Here is a 22,759-nt window from a genome sequence, read left to right on the forward strand (position 1 = left end):
TTAAGGGCAGATGCAACTCTATGAACTTACCTGAAGAATGTACACTTTGGCAAAATTTCTCAGACGAAAGCAAGTATTATATGCTGGTTTTGCTACAAATAGAATAGAGAGAGTGCCTTTCTAGAATGCTAATTCTGTAAAAAAGTTCTGTATTGTAGATAAAATAATAGATCCTTAAAGGGTAAACAATAAGCTTGTATAGTTTTGAGAGATGAATTTGCCACTACTACAAGGTCCTAAAAAGAAAGGAGACATCATTACACTGCGGCCCCATTTGCAGCGGGTTTTCAATGTGCATAATTTGTTTCTAACAATATAGAAAATATCTGGATCAGATGTAGCCCAACTGCCTTAACTGGAGATACCCACTGTATATCATGGTTAACTAATATAATATGAGACCCTTTTTTAATATAAATTCAGACTCTAACTGTGGACATTTAATTGTTCAGAGTTTGTAAGCTAAATTCTTTTCTGAAATAGGTGTGGTCTAGGCATATATCCCAGAAGAAAGGTGGATTGCTGTGCTGCAGGGATGCCCAGCCCAAGAGGATGGATGGGCCATTAAAGACTTCACTACCAGATTTCTGTTCTTCACCATATATACATACATACATACATATATACATATACATATATATATATATGTATATATATATATATATGCGCGTGTGTATTTTTTTCTATTGCAACATATCTATTCTTTTCTGGCTTACTGGCTAGTCAACACAGAGCACATACAAGAAATGGCTGGTCCAAAGTTCCCACATGCTGATGAGTGGCATAGATGGATGGCCAGAGTTTGTCAGTTCTGATCTACAAGCTGTTTGCTGCTTCAGGGCTGTCAGATGAGTTAACCTCATACACTGCCTATCAGCTCTTCGCAGACCGAAAAAAAAGAAAAAAGTATTCTGGGGCCATACGTTGTGCTGATGTATTGTTTCCGAAGCCTTAGACTACATCTTTATTAGTGTGACACAAAGCTGTGATCAATCATGTGCTGCAGATTTTTGGGCACAGCAAGATATAAGGGCAAAATGAAAAGGATGCTGAATACAACTGGGCATGTACAGCCTGAGAAGGCTTTCTACTGTCTGGTTCAGCACTGGGTTTCAGTTTGCCATGACCCTACATGCCAGTCAGTGGATTGGTGCACTTTGTATAAATATGAGAGAAAGACTTTTGTTGTTTTGTTGACATTCCTGTTTCATTTAATTGTCATTAATGAGCTCTTACCTTCCTCATACAGACGAGTTCCAGTAAGCGTTAAGCACAAGCTGTTTCAAAAACACCTTGAGCTGGAATAATCCCACATCAGAAGACAGAAGCTTTTTTGCTTATGTTTAGTTGACATAATAATAGATGTTCATGGTGTCTAGGAGACACTGGGAGTCTGTCAGACCAAATTGGATTCATATTCAGTAGCAGCTCAATCAGCCAAAAGCAAAATTAACCAAAACGATAGTGTATGCCTTCTAAAGGGAGGCCAACTGGCAAAAATATGAAACAACTATCTTTAACTTCTGCTTGGAAGTGCTCAATATCTAACATGGAATTAAGATATGTTTTCTTTCCTGTAGTGTTCTGTTTAGTCCTTGCTTTTGAAAGCAGCTCATGGAGTGATACTAAAGAATTCAAAGAGAAAATTCTCAAGAAAAAGCTCTTCTGACTCCGAGTAGTTTTGTTTGGGAACATTATTGAGTAAGAAAACATGCTTTTCCCCTACTCTTAAATGGCGGTGAAGTATGTGGCTAGGTTGTGACAGCTGCCTGCTATACTAATCTGTAGCTGTGAAAACGAACTAATCCAGTGATCTCGCCTTCTGTAGGAGTACTTGATTGTATTTAATTAGATCAGAGAAAGCCTCAGTTTAAGGATGGTCATGTGCCTTGTTTAAGCAAAGTAGGATGACACTATTTCAGTTGCAAACTGTTTTTTTGTTTTTTAATTCAGTGTTCAATTATCATTCAAATGCAGTATTTAGTCTAGCACAAAGCACATTTCTGTCCAAGGGAGTGTCCACACCAAGGCAGGTGTGGGTGCAGTATATACAGGCTGATTGGATTCATGTGAAACACTGAGGTGTCTTTCAAAAGCTCTTGAGGAAACACTGAAATGTATTCAAGGACAACACAGGTCTAGGAGAGGTGTAAGCAAACATAGCATGCAGTCCAAATCCTGTCTGAGATGCCCTATATGGATAGAACTACAGTTGCTGATGAAGTCAGGCCTTAGAGTACTACTAAAGCCAGGCTGTCAGGCTGTAGTTTGGATTGGAGGAGGGGAAGATAAAAATTGGATTTTAACTGTCTGGCTATTATTTGAGCTGTTTGTTACTAACAACAGAACCCAGCAGGGTGTTACTTTACACAAGCTGCTTTTTACCTCAGATCCATTCTATGCATCTGACCACACTGACGTGATCATATGCATCTGACCTAGAATTGTCCCAGCCTTGCTAATTCATTTGTTCTTCTCTCTCCTGCATGCTCCCATGCTTCTTTTCTTGCTACCTTTTATACAAGGAATACTAATGCTTATTTTGGACCATTAAGTCACTATAATGTCCTCCCTTGCAGACCTTATTGTGGTCTACTTCACAATTTAATATTTTATTGCTGCTCTGTTGAGTGGAGTATAGTTTTCCTTCACCCAGGAAGAGCTATCCACTCCTGAAAAAAGTTTTRGCATAGGCTGTATTTTCTTACATTCTTTTCACTAGTATGATTTTCCTTGTGAATTACAAAGTCACTTTTTTTGCTGGTATTAATTTGCTTTCTACTTTTGAGAGCATAGCTTTGCCTTAGCTTGCAGTATACACAATTAAACAACAATGCTAGTAGCTAGACAAATAGTTTGGAGTGATTACTCAAGTCATTATCTAGTGTCTAGGCTAGCCTGGACTTGAAATCTTGAAGGTTAGTTTGAGTAGTTTCACTCAAAGAATCTCTTGTGATCATAAACAAGATTATGTTATGAAGCTTTGTTACCAGCTTGGATGTGTATTTGGAAGTAGATTTGCTGAGAAGGTGAGTTTTTCTCCTGCAAATCAGGCATGGATGCAGCTACCACCTGAAATAAACTATTGTACCTTGCTCTGTCATGCTTCTAAACAGCAATGCTGCTTTCCTGGCCATCTAACCTGCTTTTTTACTTATTTATATGGCCTCTCTTGGTGGGCCCCGATCAAATATTACCTCACCATTTAATTGCTGGCATATATATAGTTACTGCCAAACAAGGAGACCAGTTTTAACGGTGTCCATTCCTCTGTCAGTAAATTCATACCTGTTTAAACATAGACATGAAAAAAAATATGTAAGTACACATTCATGGTACAACAAGTTAAAAGTTCCCTCAGTGGACTGAGGTAATAGTAACATCAGTACTATATGTGAGAAAAACTGCTGACCCAGTTTTACTAGGAGGACACATTTGTGCAGGTTCTGTTCCCTTCCAGTGACCGCAGTGGTATGGACCTTCTGACTGATACGCAAAACAGGTTTTGTCAGTCCAGTGCAACCGGTACAGTCTGAATTCATGGAGATGCTGGAGCATCCTGAACTACAATCATCCTGAACCCCAACTGAGAACCAAACCAAGAAAAAGACCAGATCCAGAGACTCTCGAGTCTATATGTACTGCATTACTTTGTACACAAGCAAACACTGCATAACTCTATGTCCAGACAGTGGTTATTCAATCTTCCCTCCTTGTCCACTTCAAAATGATGGCTAAACTTGAACTGACCAAAATACAGTCTTATGAGAAAAACATAGGAGAAAAAGGCAGATTTTCTAGATCAAAAGCCAGTAGATAAACATACAAGAATGACAAGCTGGGGGAGTACAAAATAAATTCATTAATGAATCCCAGACAGCTACAGCCACATTTGTACTAAATTTTCCTTTCTCTTAGCTGGCAAAGTAGCCTGCCATACAGTGCTTTACACTTCAAGCATATTGAGCATTGCACAATTAGGGTATTCTGAAAAGGCAGACAGTCTTCTTAGAGTACGTGGTTTGCACAGTACAATAAACCTGCAGTAAGTTTTTTTAACGTTTCTAGTGGTATATTACAGTGTTCTGATTAAAAAGAAAGATCTGAAGGGAAGGGGATTTTTACACTGCTTACATGGGTTCTTTAACTATCCTAACATCCACACAGCATAGTCATGATATAGTTGTAGTGGTCCACAGATTATGTTCTCATTTTGAGTGATTGGAAGATTTAGACTTCTCAAATCTCTCAGATCTTGCACCCTCCATTTTTATTCGTGGCTGATTATGTGTTTATTTTCTTCAGTCCCATGTGTATAGCTCTCTGTACTTGGATCTCCACAGAGAACATAACCCTCATCTTTATAATCATCTTGCTGTCCATTGGCAATAATCTGCCAGGATTGTCAAAGTCAGTATCAATGTGACATAAACATATTAACCTATTACCTGTTAAGGACATAACAGCTTTGATGATATTCACTGTTATATTCACTGACGTTCTTAAAACCCTGTTTAATCTCATGCAAATATTCCTAAAGATCTTGGGAGTTGTAGGTCCTTCCAGATCTCCCCAAAGCTTGGTGATCCTTCAGTGGCAATCTGCCATAGAGAAAAATGTTTTTCAGTGGAAGACTTATAAGGCCATGTGCAAGGGGCTAAGCCTAGGCACCCAGGTCCCTCCAGAGGCCCATATATCTTTGAGGAAATGAGCTGGCGAACAAGATAGCTTGTTCTTGGGACGAGAGCTGTGAGAGATGCAAGGGGCAGTTTCTGTACACCAGCCGTGATGATTCATCTGCCCATGCCAAGTGGGGTGGTGAGGCCCTGAATGTGACAGTCACATGCTTCTCCTGAATCAAGGGGAGAGCACTTGTCTACATTTTCCACTCTCATGGCTGCAGTGAGAAAGTCTAGAAAGTGATTTTGACATTCTGAAATTTAGATGCCAAATACTAGGTTGGGATGACCAACACTGTCCTGATCTTTTTCACATTCATCTCTGAATTTCTGCCCTTTCCTCCCTACTGTGCCTTTCTCCAAACACTTGCATATTCTCTGTCTCCTTCTATCCTCCACATCGTTGCTGCTTTTCAAGTTTTGTTAGTGTTTCCATAGTATATATAAAACATATACTCTCTAGACGTACAAAAATAGTTTCACAGAAAGAATTTGCAAAATCTTCTGCAAATACTGTTACATATCTTAATTTTTCTGTAATTACATGTGAAAATGTTTGTAGAATTGTATCAATAATAAAAAAAGATAACAGTGTTTTAATATCTATTTATTTCACACTGTTTTGAGCTACTGCTTTTCCTRTTGTACTGTGTTATTTTGGTTCTTCCCAGCTTCCTCTTGAAAGTCACCTGATACTGGTTGGCAATACACAGCCTGAGGAGGACTTTGATAGGCCCAGCTGCACTAGAAAACTTGAACAAGATGGTTAGGTCTTGTAGGTAACTTATTTTTGTCCCCAGAATGTTTTGACTATATTGAAACAGGAAGATGCAGGGGGATTCCCCACCCTGCTGCCCTAAAAATTGAAACCTCTAACTGTGGCACTGCAGTTCAGGGTAACATCCACAGTCTATCAGCAAGAAGATGAGAGAGAGAGAGGGGGAATATCAATCCAGCTGCTGTATACATTTTCAGAGGATGTACATGCCAGTAAGCTTGCTTTTTGCCACCTCCCCTGGCTCCATTAACTGGGATAACTAYCAACTCCCTGTTGTAAACTATGTCTGTTTACAAACTTTGCCTCTCTCACCATGCCTTAGACCATCTTGGCTTTGTAAGGAGCTTTGTCAGTGACARTTTGATGGTGCTTGTGCTGTCTAGTGGTGAAAGGTTATTTTTCATCCTAAACACGCAAAGAAAGGCTCCTAGAAATAAATGGAGAAAACTTTTACAAAATCATTCCACTGACGCCTCCGCAAAAGCAGAACACAAACTAAACAGTTTCCACTCCGACTGCAGGTTAAAAATTCATGCAAAAATATTTGCTCTGTGTTGTGCTTGTTTCCACTGAAGAATTAGTATCTCACTTGCCTCTTGCCTCCAGACAATGCAAGTGCATGGATTTTTGGCATTGTTGAACTCAGTAGGTATCACAGCAGCCCAATATACACCACTTTTACATTTAGAAATATTCTTCCTAGTCRCAGTAGCTTTTATTCTGTCTATTTTCTTGGCAGTTTCTTCCACTTTTCTTGTGTATCTGGATAGATATACAGGCACTGAGCTTTGAGTTCTGACCTATCTTAATTATCTTACAACTGTGTTGCTCAAGTATGAGCTAAGGCCAGAGAGAACATAGCATGGTAGGAGACTTTGAAAGAAATACACTACGACAGTGTTACTCTCCAGAGAATATTCAAAAATCCACTTCTGTGGCTCTGTAAGATATTGCCACATCATGATTTATTTGGCTCAGCAGACAGGCTAGTTTCCTCACATAAGTAAAACAAGCCTCACACAAACATATTCAGAAATGGAGTGCAGTGAGATATTTGAGAGCACTGGTCTTCCAGCTTTCAGCACTGAAGGTTTGAATAAGATTCATGAGAACATTTGCTTCCCCAGTTTCTACTGAAGAAGGGTTGGTAAAATATAGATCATYCCTTTTGGCAGACACTTGTCTAACCTGATCTTTAATGCTTTCAGTTCAGGAGATGCCATAATATCTCATCTTTCTTTYGAGTCAGGATGTAGGTAAAGGTGCAGAGCATCACTGACTTGGGTCTATCTTACTTTTCCTGAACCCTAGTCAGGCAGATCATCTACTGTATCTGCTCTGCTCTAGGAAACCTGTCAGTGATGGGACTCACTCAGCTACACAGCCACACTAAAACTGTTTTGTTTAATGGTCAGATAGCAAGGTTTCAACATGTATTTCTTCAGTGTACATGTAATTTTGCCATTTCAGAGATCTGTTCCCACTTAGCTGTACCCATCCTCTTACTGCCCCTTCTGTTGCACTGACACAGCTACTTACGCAGCCATAGCATAAACTGGATAAAGGAATCTGATTCACCCAAAAAATAATGCATTTTTCCTGCAGGTTATTCTTCAGCAAGATTAGTTCCCCAAGCTAGTCCTGAGTAGCTATGCAATGACTGGGCCAGGACACCCCTGAGATGGTGACATACAAGAAGAAAGGGAAAAAGACAGGATATGCTTCCGCTAGCTTAGATGGAGGTGCTACTAAAGGTGAATTTTACAGAAAGCTTGGCTGATTTCACAGCTCATGATTGCCAAGAGAGATGTCACATTCCCGTCCATCCTCCTCCTATCCCTACTGCTGATTGCAAGCTCTAGTGGCCTTACAAGATGAGAGCTTTTTTGGAAGCAGCTAGGTGCTGGACTGACCCAGCCATCTTGCATGATTAGGTGATGCAGCCAAGCCCACCAAATTCTCACTRAAAGAATGACCTGAGCCCATCCAGTGTCCTAATGAAACAATGGCCTTGTCATGAGTCACGCATTTCCAGCCAAGTACCCCGACCTTCCTTTGAGCTGGCTTTGGCTCATTTGACCACAGAGTTAGCCAGCTCAGTAACAGGAGTTTTCCTTTATTTGCTGCTAGTAAGTCAGCTTGGTTTATCATACAGTCAGATGAGCACAGGMGACATTGCAAGGAAAGCAGCAGGAACACACAGCTGGGAACAGAGAGTTAGAGATGGACATGGGGCTCAGAAATAACCTCTTTTGAAGGGAGGCTGCTATTCGGAGGTCTCTGCCTCATCACCTAACCACACGCTGAATGTCCTACCCTGAATGTCTTTGGTACTYGTCACCTGATAAACCTAATAAGGGCTGATAAACCCCGTGGTACCTCCTGTGATAGCMTCTCACTAGAAAATTATGTCCTACTGATAACTAGGTCCACATTCTCAGAAATTAGAATCGAAGTGTACACATTACCACTGATACTTACTTTAGTTAGCCCTATCCAACTTTCCTTATGATGCAAGGCAGCTGAAGACTTTCTTTGCAAGGTGAGTTGGGTTGCTTTTACCAAAGACAACACTTCTCATGGTAATTTGCAGAGCCATTTTGTTTTATAGCTCATTTACTCTGTCAAGCTGAACCTGTTCTCTTTTGTGAAAACTTCTTTGGAAATGCACATCCTGACATCTGCAGARGACATGCCTCAGCTGTGTTTCTTCTGTGCAGCTGCTCAAGGGAATTTTCTTTGTGATAACAACTACACACATTTTACTGCAGCAACTCTTTTTCTCCTTGTACAAGACCAACAAGGACGATCCTCYTTCATCCCACAGCTAATCTTTGCATCGCTTTTAAAGCTTTCTCCCACACAGTTCCAGAACTGTGATCTTTATATTCCTTTGCCTATTAGCATCCATGATTTGCTACTGCTATTAGAACTTTAATCAAATAAATAACGTTGCTCCAGTTCAAGACATCACCTCTCTCAGCTGCTGGCTCTAACTTCTGGCAGCCRAAAGTGTCTGCCTCTGTACTACAATAGGCAGGAGATATCACCTGCCCACATCTCAGTAGGTTCAGTTCACAGCCTGGCCTGTTAAACTGCTGCTCACGTGGTTCCATCCAAGGGAGGGTATGGCATGGCCACACATTCCTCTTTGCCTACACAGACAGGAAAGGACAATAGGCTCTAGAAGAGGAGAAGCCACAAGTAGCTCCAGAGCAGTACAGTTTCACATCACTGTCAGTATGAGCACGCTGAATGTGAGTCAGTGYCCTTTAGTTCCCTGCAGCCATAAAAATACTTTATGAAAGTCCRTAAAGATTACTACAATAAACCTAAGGAAACTTTATAGTTTAATTTACATTTTAGACCTATCAGTTCTCCATTTTTACCAGGTTTTCTCCATTTCCTGTTTCCAGTGGAAGCAATGCCTCTTTGGAGCCCATTGTCTCCAACATCTTCCTCTGCTGCAACAGTCTTGGYAAGCTACTTTTGCAGAGAAGTCTTAACAGAAATTTGTTCCACTTCCTGCATTCCTAGCCCCCAAATCCTAATCTTGCCAGTTAATAAGGATGTCACATTCTAGTGTAATTTCTTCAGCTGTTTTGTGCATATTGACTTATGTAAATTTTTAAAAGGAAATTTCTGACAGCAGGGGACTGCTTATCTACATTTACACAGATATGAAAACACTGAGAATATTTAATTATAAGATATTTAAATCCTGGCTTGCTCAGGGACAAGCAACAGTGATTAGAAAATTAGCCAGCCTAAAAAAAAATCCCAAATATTTCCCACTTTTATGACACACTGTGAATTACTATAAGCTTTCAGATGAGTAAAGCTCTCTTCTGGGGAGCAGAAACAGCTCTCTAGCACAGACTACYGGTTCAGCAAAATGGAGCAGGTTGAAAAATGGGACCAACATACAGACTTTCCAAAGAAAGTCCTTTGTATACAGAATATGGGGAACAGATTTGCTAGATGCAGGCAACAACCACTAAGGTGAGAGCCAGCCATTCCTCCAGATTTCAAGACCACTAACAGGCACGTATGTATGTTCTGGAGTGCTTTAGAAACTCTTTGAGGACTTCCATTTGAGAGGTTTGTAGCTGTAAATAAAAATACAGATTTCTCACCGTTTCATTCACATTTTTGTGAAACTTTCCCCTTCAAAAACTGCTTTTTGAGGCTGAGCATATAGAGGCAGGCAGATAATTATATCTGAATTGGTCTATCAGCTTGCTGACACTGAAAGAGGTACCCGCTCTGCTTCCCATTCCTGTTTCCAAGTCACATGGTGTCACYCTTCCCCCTTGTGCCAGCTCCGAAACTTGCCTGCCTGCACAGTAAGGCAATCAACTTGCTAACGGAAGCAAAAAGTGCTCTACTATTGAGCTCAGCAGAGGGACAGATGGCTGTCTGAGCTCACACAAATCAAGGGGCAGGAGCATGTGCCAAAAGTGTGCATGAAGACCAGCAGGAGCAGCATACCCCCATTTCAACAGTATTGTGCTGTTCAGCTCTCTGCCATTTCATACAACAGCACCCTATGCATGACTTCCACCTAAATCAATGTTAATTTCCCAAAATGTCTGTGTTTCATACTACTTATATTTAWATTTCTATCTTCATCATTCAAGATGATGTTCGAATAACATGCAAGTACAGGTGGTTCTGCAATATTGCATCTAGTTCTATAAAAACAACTTACTGTGGGTACCAAATGCCTCCAGCTCATTRTTATCCTCCCAAGTGTCTATCCACTGTGCTGTAGCTTGTGCATCATAGGGCTGCAGGTTGAACCACCATCCTGCCTTCAGWGTAGAGTTATGAGAATTAAGGTGTAGTGTACACCTCCACCCCAGATAAAGGCAAAGGCAAACCTATCCATAAATTGAAATACCCTCTTTGAGGAGATTTGCTTGGGTTTTGTTTGGGAAAGTCTACTGCCTCTCTCTCTTTTTTTTATTTTTTAACCTGCAGACCAAAAGTTAAGTTTTCCTTCAGGTGCARTTTGCGTAAGAAGTGGGTCTCTGGGGAATGGGAAATGATACCTGCTAAAAAAGCACTGGTACACCATTAATTGTGATTAGAACAGTTTTCTCACATTTAGGAAAATGAGATTATGCGGTTTTGGAAATAAATCAGAACTGCCTAAAGGACGTATGGCCATTGTCGATTTCTCCTTCTAACTGGATTAACACATAGAAAAACAAGTTTTGACTATCTCAAGAAATGCATTTATCAAGTAAACCAGTCTTGATCCCAGAAGACCTTAGTATCATCTTTGTACTCCCTGAAGGGCAGCTTGTTGCTAAATTATTTCTGATAGACTGTTTAATTAATGACAAATTTTGTGCTTTTTATTTTTGCAATAGTTGACATTCTGTAATACGAGGGGCTTTCTCCATTCAGCTCAAGGACAAAAACCTGAATGGAATCAACAGGTACACATGCAGGTAAGTTACAAGATCTTAATGAAAGCTTTTAATACACAACTCAGTGTATTGCAAGACAGAAACCAAGTTGGTCACTGTAGTTAGATACACAACAACAACAAAATCAGACTGTGGAAATGCTATCCTTTTTCCCCCAGAGGCAAAGGATAAAAACATTAGGACAGAGTAAGGAAGCAGCATAAGGGCTCTCTGTTTCTTTTTTTAAACAGCATATCTAATTTATYTGGAGACCAAAAAAATTTAAAACTTGTCAGCCCAAATTAAAGTATCTTACTCCAAAGCTATCTAAACTATGCAGCTTTATTTCTGGAAATGCTGAGCASATGCCATTCTCCATTAGCTATAACAGAAAGGGAGTAAGTTCACCACTGACAAATCTGGCCCTGTTCTTCAGATGCTTAATTGAGTGGTTAMATATGTAAACTTAGATCCTCTATTTAAAATTCTACCTAGATGTATATGTGCTATATATTACTCTATTTCCTCCAATTCACAATTTCACTTTTTATTTATTTATTTTTTTTAACATACACAGCCACCTCTGTTCTGGGAGTCCCAGTAGTCATGATGATTGCATGGGCTTTGCCCAGTGAGAACACATCTCTAACTTCCTTACGAAGCAGAGGCTGAGAAGCAAATTTGTTTAAAATACAACTGTTTTCTGTGCGAAGGTCATTAAAAATTACATACTTATATTGGGCTTCAGCCAGAAACCTCCTCCTTGGACTCCCTAGATGTGACAGAGCTACTGCAGTCCTAAGAATAATCCTGGTCATTTATGACAYATTGCTAGTTACCCAGACTGGTAGGTCTTTTAGGGAGCTTGTTAAATATAATCACATGGCTTCAAATGAAAGACTTACATTCACATTCCAATGAAGTCACTAACAACTGAGAATGTATCTTTGTAATGCTAAATCTCAAGCACCCTTTCATCTATCCCACTACTCAGTTCTAAATACAGAGTTTACTTTCATTGCACTGTTTCATCTGCCCATGTCCATTCCTGCCTTTCTCTTATAAAAATATATTGTGCCTATTAGGCATACCTGACTCCTCCTGTATTTTAAACAACTTTTTTTTTCCTTCCCCCTCCATGGATAGGAGGGCAGTTAAGAGAACCCAGGTAGAAAAAAACAAAGCAGCACTCGGGTTAATATATTCACATGATCCGTGGATACAATTTCTGTCTCATTTCCAGAATTCCCTAAAATATGACATAATTATACTTAATATAGAAAGGGCAGACTGAAACAGGAAAGGAGCCTTCTTATGCACCTACTGAAGGGAGGTGCCAAAGATTCTTTGCCTCAATCTTCACTGCTAAGGGCAGCCCTCATGAATCCTGTAGCCTGGATGTGAGGGAGAAAGTCTGGAGAAGGGAAGACTTTCCTTTGGTTGAGGAGGATAAGATTAGAGACCTTCTGGGCAGGCTAGACATCCACAAATCCATGGGCCCAGATGGGATGCAGCCACGGGTACTGAGAAAGCTGGTGGGTGTTGTTGCCAGGCCGCTCTCCATCATCTTTGAGAGGTCCTGAAGAACTGGAGAGGTGCCTGAGGACTGGAAGAAAGCCAATGTCACTCCAGTCTTCAAGAAGGGCAAGAAGGAGGACCCAGGCAACTATAGGCCCGTCAGCCTCACCTCCATCCCTGGAAAGGTGATGGCACAGCTCATTCTGGATGTCATCTCCAAGCATATGGAGGAAAAGAAGGTGACCAGGAGTAGCCAGCATGGATTCACCAACGGGAAACCCTGCTTAACCAACCTGACAGCCTTCTAGGATGGCAWGACTGGCTGGGTAGATGAGGGAAGAACAGTTGACATTGTGTACCTTGACTTCAGCAAGGCTTTTGACACTGTCTCCCATAACAGCCTCCTAGATAAGCTCAGGAAGTGTGGGTTAGATAAGCGGACAGTGAGGTGGATTGAGAACTGGCTGAAGGGCAGAGCTCAGGGGGTTGTCATCAGTGGCGTGGAGTCTAGCTGGAGGCCTGCAGCTAGTGGTGTCCCCCAGGGCTCAGTACTGGCTCCCATCCTGTTCAACTTCTTCATCARTGACCTGGATGAGGGGACAGAGTGCCTCCTCAGCAAGTTTGCTGATGATCCCAAGCTGGGAGGAGTGGYTGACACAYCTGAGGGCTGTGCTGCCATTCAGAGAGACCTGGACAGGCTGGAGAGCTGGGTGGAGAGGAACCTCCTGAGGTTCAACAAGGSCAAGTGCAGAGTCCTGCACCCAGGGARAAATAACCCTAGGCAMCAGGACAAGCTRGKGGCTGACCTTSTGGAGAGCAGCTCTGCAGAGAAGGACCTGGGAGTGCTGGYGGRTGACAAGTTGACCAGGAGCCAGSAAKGTGCCCTTGTGGCCAAGAMGGCCAATGGTCTCCTGGGGTGCCTTAGGAAGAGTGTTGCCAGCAGGKGGAGGGAGGTGATCCTGCCCCTCTACTCAGCCCTGGGGAGGCCTCATCTCGAGTRBTGTGTCCAGTTCTGGGCTCCCCAGTACAAGAGAGACACAGAGCTACTGGGGAGAGTCCAGCGTAGGGCTACGAGGATGATCAGAGAGCTGGAGCATCAGCCCTATGAGGAATGGCTGCGAGAGCTGTGCCTCTTTAGCCTGGGGAAGAGAAGACTGAGGGGGGATCTTATCAATGTGTACAAGTACCTGAAGGGAGAGTGTCAAGGGGACGGAGACAAACTCTTTTCAGTTGTCCCATGTGACAGGACAAGAGGCAATGGGCAGAAATTGAAACACAGGAAGTTCTGCCTGAACGTGAGGGGGAATTTCTTCACTGTGAGAGTGACGGAGCACTGGACCAGGTTGCCCAKAGGCTGTGGAGTCTCCTTCCCTGGAGATATTCAAGGCTCTCCTGGATACAACCCTGTCTACCATGCTCTGGGTGACCCTGCTGAGYGGGGAGGCTGGACTAGAYGATCTCCAGAGGTCCCTTCCAACCTCACTGATTCTATGATTAAGTTATGAGAGCAACAGCAGTTGCTTTGCAACTAGAAACAAAGAGGGATTGCATTTCCCCTTGCATTAGTTGTTGCTGAACCACAGATTGTAACCATGACCCTTGGGCTTGGGTTGGATGCCCTAGAGCAGGGCCACTTGTACAAGGCAGTTGTACAGGGCAATAGAATATGCTTTACTTTAAAACTACACATTAGACATTTCAGCTATTGAAGGAAGATATAAGCATTATCCAGTGAAGTCAGACTAAAACATATACAGTATCTTCAGTGAGACAAGGTGTGTAGGGAGAGGTGGTATGTTTTTATTATACCAATTGATATAGTTGAAAAAAGCAGATCAGCTTTCAGGCACACAAACCCTCCTTTACTAACTCCAGCATCACTAAGTGAACTGGAGGCAGAACAACAGCTCCCTTCTCTCAGGWAGGTTAACTATCTCTGTGGAATCGAGTCTGGCAGAAATTTTTATAATGTCTGAACCTAGCTATTTATTTTTCTTGTATGGTATTTATATTACCAAATATTATAAAAAATTAATTGAAACTAAATTTGTCAATTACTACAGCACAGTAAGAATTTACACAGTTCAGCTCTTGCGGTCTCTGCAATACCTGCTTAGAGATAAACCTCTCCCCTGTGCTAAGCCTGCTTTTTTTCTTAATGATGTCTATGTTTTAGAGTATCTGTTATTACCCAAGACTATATCAGCTCCTGCTGATGATTTTTCACTTCATATTATTAATCTTCTGTCATTGACACCCCGATCATCTTCACAGCAACTGACTGAGCTTTCAAACAGAAAGCTGAAACTGCCATCAGGGAGATAGCAAGCAGAAGAAAATGAATTTGTATGGAGCAAAGACCTGGTGCCTTTGCACATGTATCTTATTATAACAGTAAAAGAGAAACAAACAGAAAGAACTGCATCTCTACAGTTAGAAGAATGAAGTTTGTCTGCAAGAGAAACTGCAACCTCAACACTTCACCATTTTTTTTTCATTTACTCAGCATCCTTCTTATTTGTGTTCTCAGTAAAGAGGGAGGTTGGGTTGGGAATGGTTACTGAAAATTTTTAAAAGCAAACAAAACTCCTAAGTCTGCAGTCCCAAATCTGCCGCTTTTAAAATCCAGGTAAGACACTGACTGTGCAACTGGGAGCAGAAGAGACATCTTGGGAGAAAATCCTGTCATGAAAGGCAAACTGAGGAAAAGCAAGTACAGCTGGCTCCCTGAATTCCAGTAAACTGTAGGTCTCACATTTGTTGCTCAAAACAAGGAAATAAAAAGCTCTCTTCTCTATCAAAGTGACCCTTCTTTTCTCCATCCTAAGTATACTAGTGAATTACAGGAGCATGGCACTGGATGTTTCTACATCATTCCTGAACACAAGCAGCGTGCAAGCATTTAGTAGCACAGCATTGCTCAAGAGCAAGTCCCTTCTCAAAAGCCCAACTGTATAARCATATACAGCCAGCAAATAAATACTTACACCATTTCTTTTTGGTAGATTTTGCAGAAAATACATGACAAACTAGATTTGGAGTAGAAACTAGCTGTACTCCAAAATGCTTTAAAAACACTCTTCTGAAGCTCCTATTCCATAAGGCACTATCAAATTTCAGATTTTTATTTTAAAAGTTTGACGAATACTTTACCCGTCACTAACACTTTCAAATAAATTTAATAAAAACTATGGATAGCTCAAACAAGGCTTTAATGTTGCTTTAGCCCTGGGCCACCACTGGGCATTCATTTCATGGAATGAAACAGAGACAGGATATATTCCTGCTGAACTGAAACTCTGTCTTCTTGGAAGACAAATCGCCTTTTCATAGATTTAAAAGCAGCAACTACTATCCTTCAACCTCAAGCTTGAGAGAGTAACTGTTCATCTATCAACAGAAAAATTCCTCTGGCATGGCATTGCCAGAGCCTGTATTAACTTAGTGAATCACACAAAAACAGATACAAAATCTGTCAAACAAGTGCTGACCTATGAATGCTAAAGCAAACAAAAAGCCCTGAATGACTGAGTATCTGTGTGTAGAAGTGAAGGCATACTTCCTAYTCCTTCTGAGAAAATAAGAAAAACTGGTTAAATCAGCTCTAAAGTATCTTCAGGGACTGGATTAGCAAAGGTAACTTCCTACTACCCACTCATATTTTAATCAGAATCATCTGCATTTGCTCTAATGAAATGTCACCCTAGTATCTAATGCCAGCTTTTCCAAGGGAAATTAATGGTACATTAATGGTACTATTTTAAAGACGACAATGCGAACAAACAGCAAACCACCTGATAACAGAATAAAGCCTAGGTCCAGTTTGTCATCACAGTTCAGTCATATGCAGAAAATGAAGTGAAAACAAAAGCAGAACTATACACCATGGTCTGCACAGTCTTGCTCCAGCTGTGATGGCACACACAGGATGATGACTACACAKTGTTAAATATGCTAAGTCTCTAATTTTTCTTTCATAAAAGCCAAAACTTAATCAAACAGATAATTAGCAGGAAAACATATATTAAGTGACACAGTAAACATCAGAAGAAGCAATTTATATGGGATAAGTATCATTAATTTCAATAAAAGTCTGCTTTTACCTCAGGATTTGAAAGTTTGGCAAAGCGCATTACTACAGTGCTTGCAGTAAACGTGAACAGTCCAAGCAGTCTCTCTCACCCCTTCCTCCTCTTGATCTACTGAAGAAAGATCAAGTCCCACCAGCTTTCCATATACTTGTCTGTAAAGCACCTGGCTGGTGCCAGAGTTACCCTGTTCCAATGTACTACTTTCAACTCCATTTTKCTCCCATCCTCATCCCCATCATTAAGAAAGCATTGGGACTTCTTTCCTAAGAGTAGTGAGTGGGAAGGGAAGCATGCATAGCCTCAGCATAGGGGAAAAAGGATACAGAATAGCATATAAAACAGAAATGGCATAAAGAATAGCATAGCATAGAAAAAAGGAACAGCATAAGGACCAAGGAACCTCCATACCAGYGTCCTGTGTATATGGGAGAGATGGAAACGGAGCACATGCAGAGACTGGAGCACTCAGAAAGGATTTAGCCGGAGGAAAAGAAGGTAGTGAAGAAAAGCACAAGGGCAGCTTATAATCATGCATGCATGTACACACATATGCACATGCATGTATTGGCACAGGGAAAGAGAAGTTGGCGCATGCTGCTTCCTTCATCTGTTATGAATTCAGCCTCAAAGCAAACTCCTTGAAATTATGTAGGCAAAAACTGAAGTGACATCACTTCACATAGTACATACCTAGACCACTAATGCGTAGACAAATCAAGAAAAAGACAAGAACTGTTCTTCTATTCAATAAGCAGAGATCAGTCAAGTGATTAAAACCAAATTTCCACCCCACAAAGAGTATCCAAAGAAACAATCAGTACGAAGAAATCTATTTATCCTATGATTATACAAGCCTTCTGCATTTAGTATTTTGAACCAAATGACACAGAAAAAGTTCAACATATTTTATTTGTTAGACACAATAGGTATATCTCCAAGGAAAGCTACTGAACATATGGAAAAAAAATCATGTCACTTAAGAGACCTTCAGGACTTGCACATTCCAGCRACAGACTATTTACAATATATCATCTTATATCATTTTCTTGATTTTCTCTTGCAGATCTGTTCCTCTCCTTAAGGAGTCTTGTGCATTAACAGACATTTCTATTCTGTTCATTCTGCCACTCTATATTTACATCAGTCTTACCTCAAGTCTTGTTGTCATACAGGCTTCTAATACTGTCATTTTGATTCTAACTTTAAGAATGTCTTCATGATGTGTCTGCATTTTAGAAGAACTTGTGCACAGCACAAATTAGTGCAAATGTCTTTCTCAGTGCACATACTGAAGGATATGCATCCAGAGATTCTCCTATTCTGAACATATCTTCCAGTARTCCAGGCAGTATTTTCAAACTAATTATAGATTTATAAAAATGTATAAAAAAATCCTTGAACCTGTACAATGTCTAAGACACAGTTGGTAAAGATGTAAAATTATTCAGATATTTCTAACTCCGAAAAGATATAGAGTATTATGGTGTAAACTTACAGAGAAATAGCTTGTTTAAAAAACAAGAATTCTGTAAYAGAATAAATAATTTACAAGCTTGAAAAGATCTGCATTGTTTCTTACACATCAAAGATTTACTATTTCCATTATAAAAAAGCTTAGAGGAACTAAGTATATTACCATTCCTGCTGGTGTTTGGAAAACCCAAACACCTGTTTTTATTCATATCATTCCTCTCTTTAAATCTGCTAGAGGTAGATGAAGATAAAATAAAACCAAAATGTAAGGATTAAGATACTCCAAATGAATTCTAACCTTGTCAATCTAGTGAACATACACCTTCACGTGATTTACTGAAAGCAGAGCGAGTGAGCGTGTGTGTGTGTTTTAAACAAAACAGTACTCTTCCCTCCTCACATGTTGTCAAAATCAGTGCTTGATACTGGCATAGATTAGTTTTCAAAATATTCCCAAATTAAGGCAGAAGTACTGCCACCTCACACACTTTAGTTACTTTGAGAAGGTCCTGAGAGGACTATCTGTTGAATAAACATTTCCCACCCAGAACTGACCAGACAACACTGCCTTCTCTCCGAAACAATGATGACCAATGACCGTGAATTTTGTGGATCTCATGAAAATAACTCTTGGGAAAGAGTGTGGGAGCAATGTGGGGTTGAATACAGGAGAAGGAAGATTGTAACACTGAGATCACCCTTCACATCCATTACAGATGGTGAGCTTCCTGAAGATTTCTCTGAGAATAGCTTTAGCATGGGTGTCTATGTATATTGGTTGCAAAATATTGGCAATTACCACAAATTCAGAGATTTTATTAGGCTCACAAGTACTTACAAGATCTCATGAAAATCCCTGGTTTTGGCATAAAGAAAATTATAAAGTAATAACAGTTTTTCTAAGACACGAATGACTTCGTTAATGTCCTGACAGATCAAAAGAAAAATTTATGATTAACTGTTTAGATCTGATTCCCTACTTTTCCACCATTTGGCCTGTGGCTTCAAGTTTTGCAATGTATCCTCTACTCTCACTCCACTAGTAATTTTAYCTAATACTTTCATTCGAAATTTATAACTGTATTGAAGCCAAATATGTACATAAAAAAGCATACAAAAATTAGGAATGAGTTTGGTGGCCCTTTTTAAGGCAACTAAACAAAGCACGTTTCCTCTTCATCATTTACCAGACAAAAAGGAGTAAGCATCTTTACATACTAGCACATCTGCATGAAAGTGCCTCCAAGTTTCTTCATAACAGTAATACTGGCATGAGCACAAGAGCCAGGCTCCCTCTCTCTAAGTGTAGCCATAATGATCTCATTTAATATGCAAAAATCATAACTGCTTCTGCAAAATTTCCATAGCAATTTTAAATGTATGATTTTCTTATTTTTTTAAGTTACCATTTAATGAAAACAGTGAGATGGACTGAGATGACAAAACCCCAGCATCTTACATAATTCAATTTGCTGTGTTTAGTTATAGAATAACAGTCCTGGCAGTTAAACTAAAAATAGTTCTAACTGAATGAAGCAATTTTGTGCATTCTAAAAATCAATGCATTTAAATGTTTGCTCTCCCTCACAATGTTAYTAATCTCCAGAAAACTTTGCTTTATGGACGCTGAACCAATTTACTCTTACTGCCTTCCTGTTCACTAAGCTTGAAGTGGGTATAAGCTAAAATACCTAGCAATGTGCACAGAATCCCAAGGCCTTGATTTACAGACAATGGATCCTTAAATAAGAGGCACCCTCCCAGGAGGGTGATGCAGAACTTGAAATGTCCAAACATGTTATATCTAGACATCTGTTAAGGATAACAGCAAATACAGTATTTTGTAAACAGGAAAATTAGAAACTTCACTAATTATGTCCAAAGCATGCAATGTTATGTAACATTCATGCAACTTTCTAATATCTCTGCAACTCTGAGAATTAACCTCCAYGTGAAACTTTTCACCCATTCTGTGCTCCCCAACATGCACTCCAAACTAACTGGCACACCAACACTTCCTCAAGACAGCCGAAGTATGGGTGAATATTCTTTATAGGTACGAAGGTCATGTTAGTAAGCCAACTGCGCTCCTCTATACAAACCATAAACAGAGAAACAAATACACCAAGACAGGAACATGCTTTGCCAGATTCAATATATAAGATAAAGCAGGTAGGTAACCAACTAATTTTCCCACAGTAAATCTGTTGCAATGAATGCTAACATAATTCATCTAGAAACAAGAGAAGCAACTAATGTTACAAAGGATACGTGACAGGTGATGTATTTCCAATGATCCAGTAAATGGACAAGTTTACCATAAACGCTACTATACCAGACAGCAGTACCATTATCTGTGGATTAATGGACACAGTCAGGAATCCAACATACTTTTGGCCATCTGTAGATACATTCAAAGTTATTTATTTTGGTTCCTTTACTTTCATCGAAGGCAAAATATCATCCAAGAAAACCAGATTGAGAGCAAAAATGAAAACAAGTTTCAAATCACTGCAAACACAGGTGACATCTATGAGTAGCTCAGGGTATGATGCCCATAAATATATGCTGATAGAACTACAACTTTCTTTCTCTTACCATCTATGTACATTTAAGAGTGGCTTGAAAAATTTAGCTACTCATTCACATGCAAAGTTCTATTCTTTACCTTTCAGACAAAATGTTACTTACAGTCACACATCCCCCGTATCAGAAAAGCATCTAATTTTATTACTGTAAATACTTGCTATTCTATTCATAAAATTCAGCACTACTAGAAGGGACCTTGCATTGATCACTGATTGGCATGATCAGCACTGCTTGAGAATATACTACTGCATCTTTTTTAGTGACATCAAGGACAGAAAGATTAGGAGAGAAATTACAGCCCTCTTAATTAAACTAGCATTCTGGAGAGTAACAAATGGTGGCATCTTCCCACAGAAGAGAAGTTGAAAATATCAGAAGCAAGCATGCTTATCTCTTTTCTGAGCAGACAGTGAGAGCTAGAACCTGGGCACTTATGTATTTTAGTTTAATATATTAGGACAAGCTTCTGGGTTTTGTCAAATTTTCCTTTTGTTCAGATACCCTCTAAACAGAAACAAGAATAAGGACAAATATCAATTGACAGAAACTTGTCTGAGAGAGGAGGGACAGAAACAACTAGGAGTTTTTTCTCTTTCCACATACCCCTCTCATCTCATTACAGTCAATACTTGTACAAAGAATCTGTTTTGCAAAGAAACAAGATTTAGTATCAAATATTAAATGCAAATTCATCAATAATAATGATTAAAAAAAGAAACTCTTACCACAGCAGAAAGTGTCCAGGGCCCAAATATGCCCCCTTCTCCAAAGACTGGCTCAAAGAAGGGTATAATGCAGAACAACATAGCAGAGGACATTGGTGCCTGATAGTACAGCAACTGCATAGAGTTTACCTGCAACTCATGCTGCTTTGCTCCTACCCACTAAAATCAGAAGAGAAAGTTGTTAAACATGAGGGAAGAGAGAAAAAAAAATCAAACTCTTGACTGATTGAGCAAAATCAAACTGGTCACTAATATATCATGACAAAAGGACTGTTGAGTGTTATCTTCCACCTTTGCCTAACCAGAAGCCCACTTGTTAGGGCTTCTTACACTTTGRTTTAACAAACACATCGGTGTTTACACATGTGAGTGGTGAGTACACAAGCAGTGGAGCGCACACCACTACTTTCCTCTCGTAAGGAGGAGACAGAGTGCAGTTAAGATCCCTTCCAGCTAAATGTACCTAAACCTTCTTTTTTCACATACCTAAAAATAAGGACAAAAATAAAGTAGTAGAACTGGGGAAAAAAAATGACAGCTCCCTTTTATTCTTGCAAGAAATTCCAGATCCTATCTGCCACAAAGCTGAATATTGCCTAAGCAGAGCACGCAATATTGCAGGGACTATCCTTCACCCAATCTTTTTTATATGTTGCATTATGAAATAAATATTATGATCACATCTATCAATTTAAGAGATATTAAACCAGCACATATTTGAACATAGCATAATGTATGCTGCTTTTTCAAGTAATAAATTTGCTTTCACAGACAAAACTTTGCAACTTATTCTTAGGAATGCTTCCAGAGCTATATTAAAAACAAACAAACAAAAAGAAAAAAATCCAAGCCCCCCTATGAAACATAGTGACTTCTGTTTCTCTATTCTTGTGTTTCCTCCACACASAAGCTAACAAAAACAGTGACCATTTGTCTTACTTTCCAGGTCATTCCAAARTTGAAGTTCATTTCAGAATTGATTTTAACACGGATTTCCCATGCAGCGCACTCTGGGAGTCAGCATTAGCTACGTATAGTTCTGAGCTAAATGTTATAAGCAAAACCGACGCTGAAGAATAAGCTTAACGTTATTACTTCGCAAGCTGCCAGTGCAAAAGCGTCGCTCAGGTGCTAACGCTCCCCCAGCGCACACGCGAGCCTGTCAGCGAAGGCTATTGCGCAGCCTCCCCCCACGCCTCGGCCCCCCGACGGGGGGCTTAGCTGGGCCGCGACCGGACCGGGCTGGGGGGGGGGGGTTCGGCCGCCGGGGGGCAGGGGGGGGTCGGCCGCCGGGCCCGCGCCGCGCCCCTCCTCCCGCAGCGGAAGGGCAGGGAGCCGTTACCGACCACTTGGTACAGCGACGTGACGAGCACGCCCAGGGCGGCGAACACCATCCCCACCAAGCTGAACTTCACGTCGTAGTACGAGTTGAGGAAGACGCCCAGGGTGATGGGGAGCTGCAAAGGCGAGGCGCCGTCAGGCCCAGCAG

General features: G+C 40.4%; 1 protein-coding gene across 1 annotated transcript; it reads right to left on the minus strand.

Moving 5' to 3' along the window:
• Positions 1-17,373: 17,373 nt before the first annotated feature.
• On the minus strand, positions 17,374-22,722 carry SLC35E3 (solute carrier family 35 member E3). The gene is made up of 4 exons (XM_085320494.1): positions 22,617-22,722; positions 21,271-21,429; positions 20,228-20,310; positions 17,374-19,760 (listed from the first exon to the last, which is right to left on the minus strand). The coding sequence occupies exons 1-4, from the start codon at positions 22,662-22,664 to the stop codon at positions 19,574-19,576; spliced, it is 477 nt and encodes a 158-aa protein (XP_085176620.1). The 5' UTR covers positions 22,665-22,722; the 3' UTR covers positions 17,374-19,573.
• Positions 22,723-22,759: the final 37 nt, after the last annotated feature.

This window comes from Rhea americana, unplaced genomic scaffold (assembly GCF_003343005.1).
Source record: "Rhea americana isolate MKP2758 unplaced genomic scaffold, rheAme1 scaffold_64, whole genome shotgun sequence".
Taxonomy (NCBI): Eukaryota; Metazoa; Chordata; class Aves; order Rheiformes; family Rheidae; genus Rhea; species Rhea americana.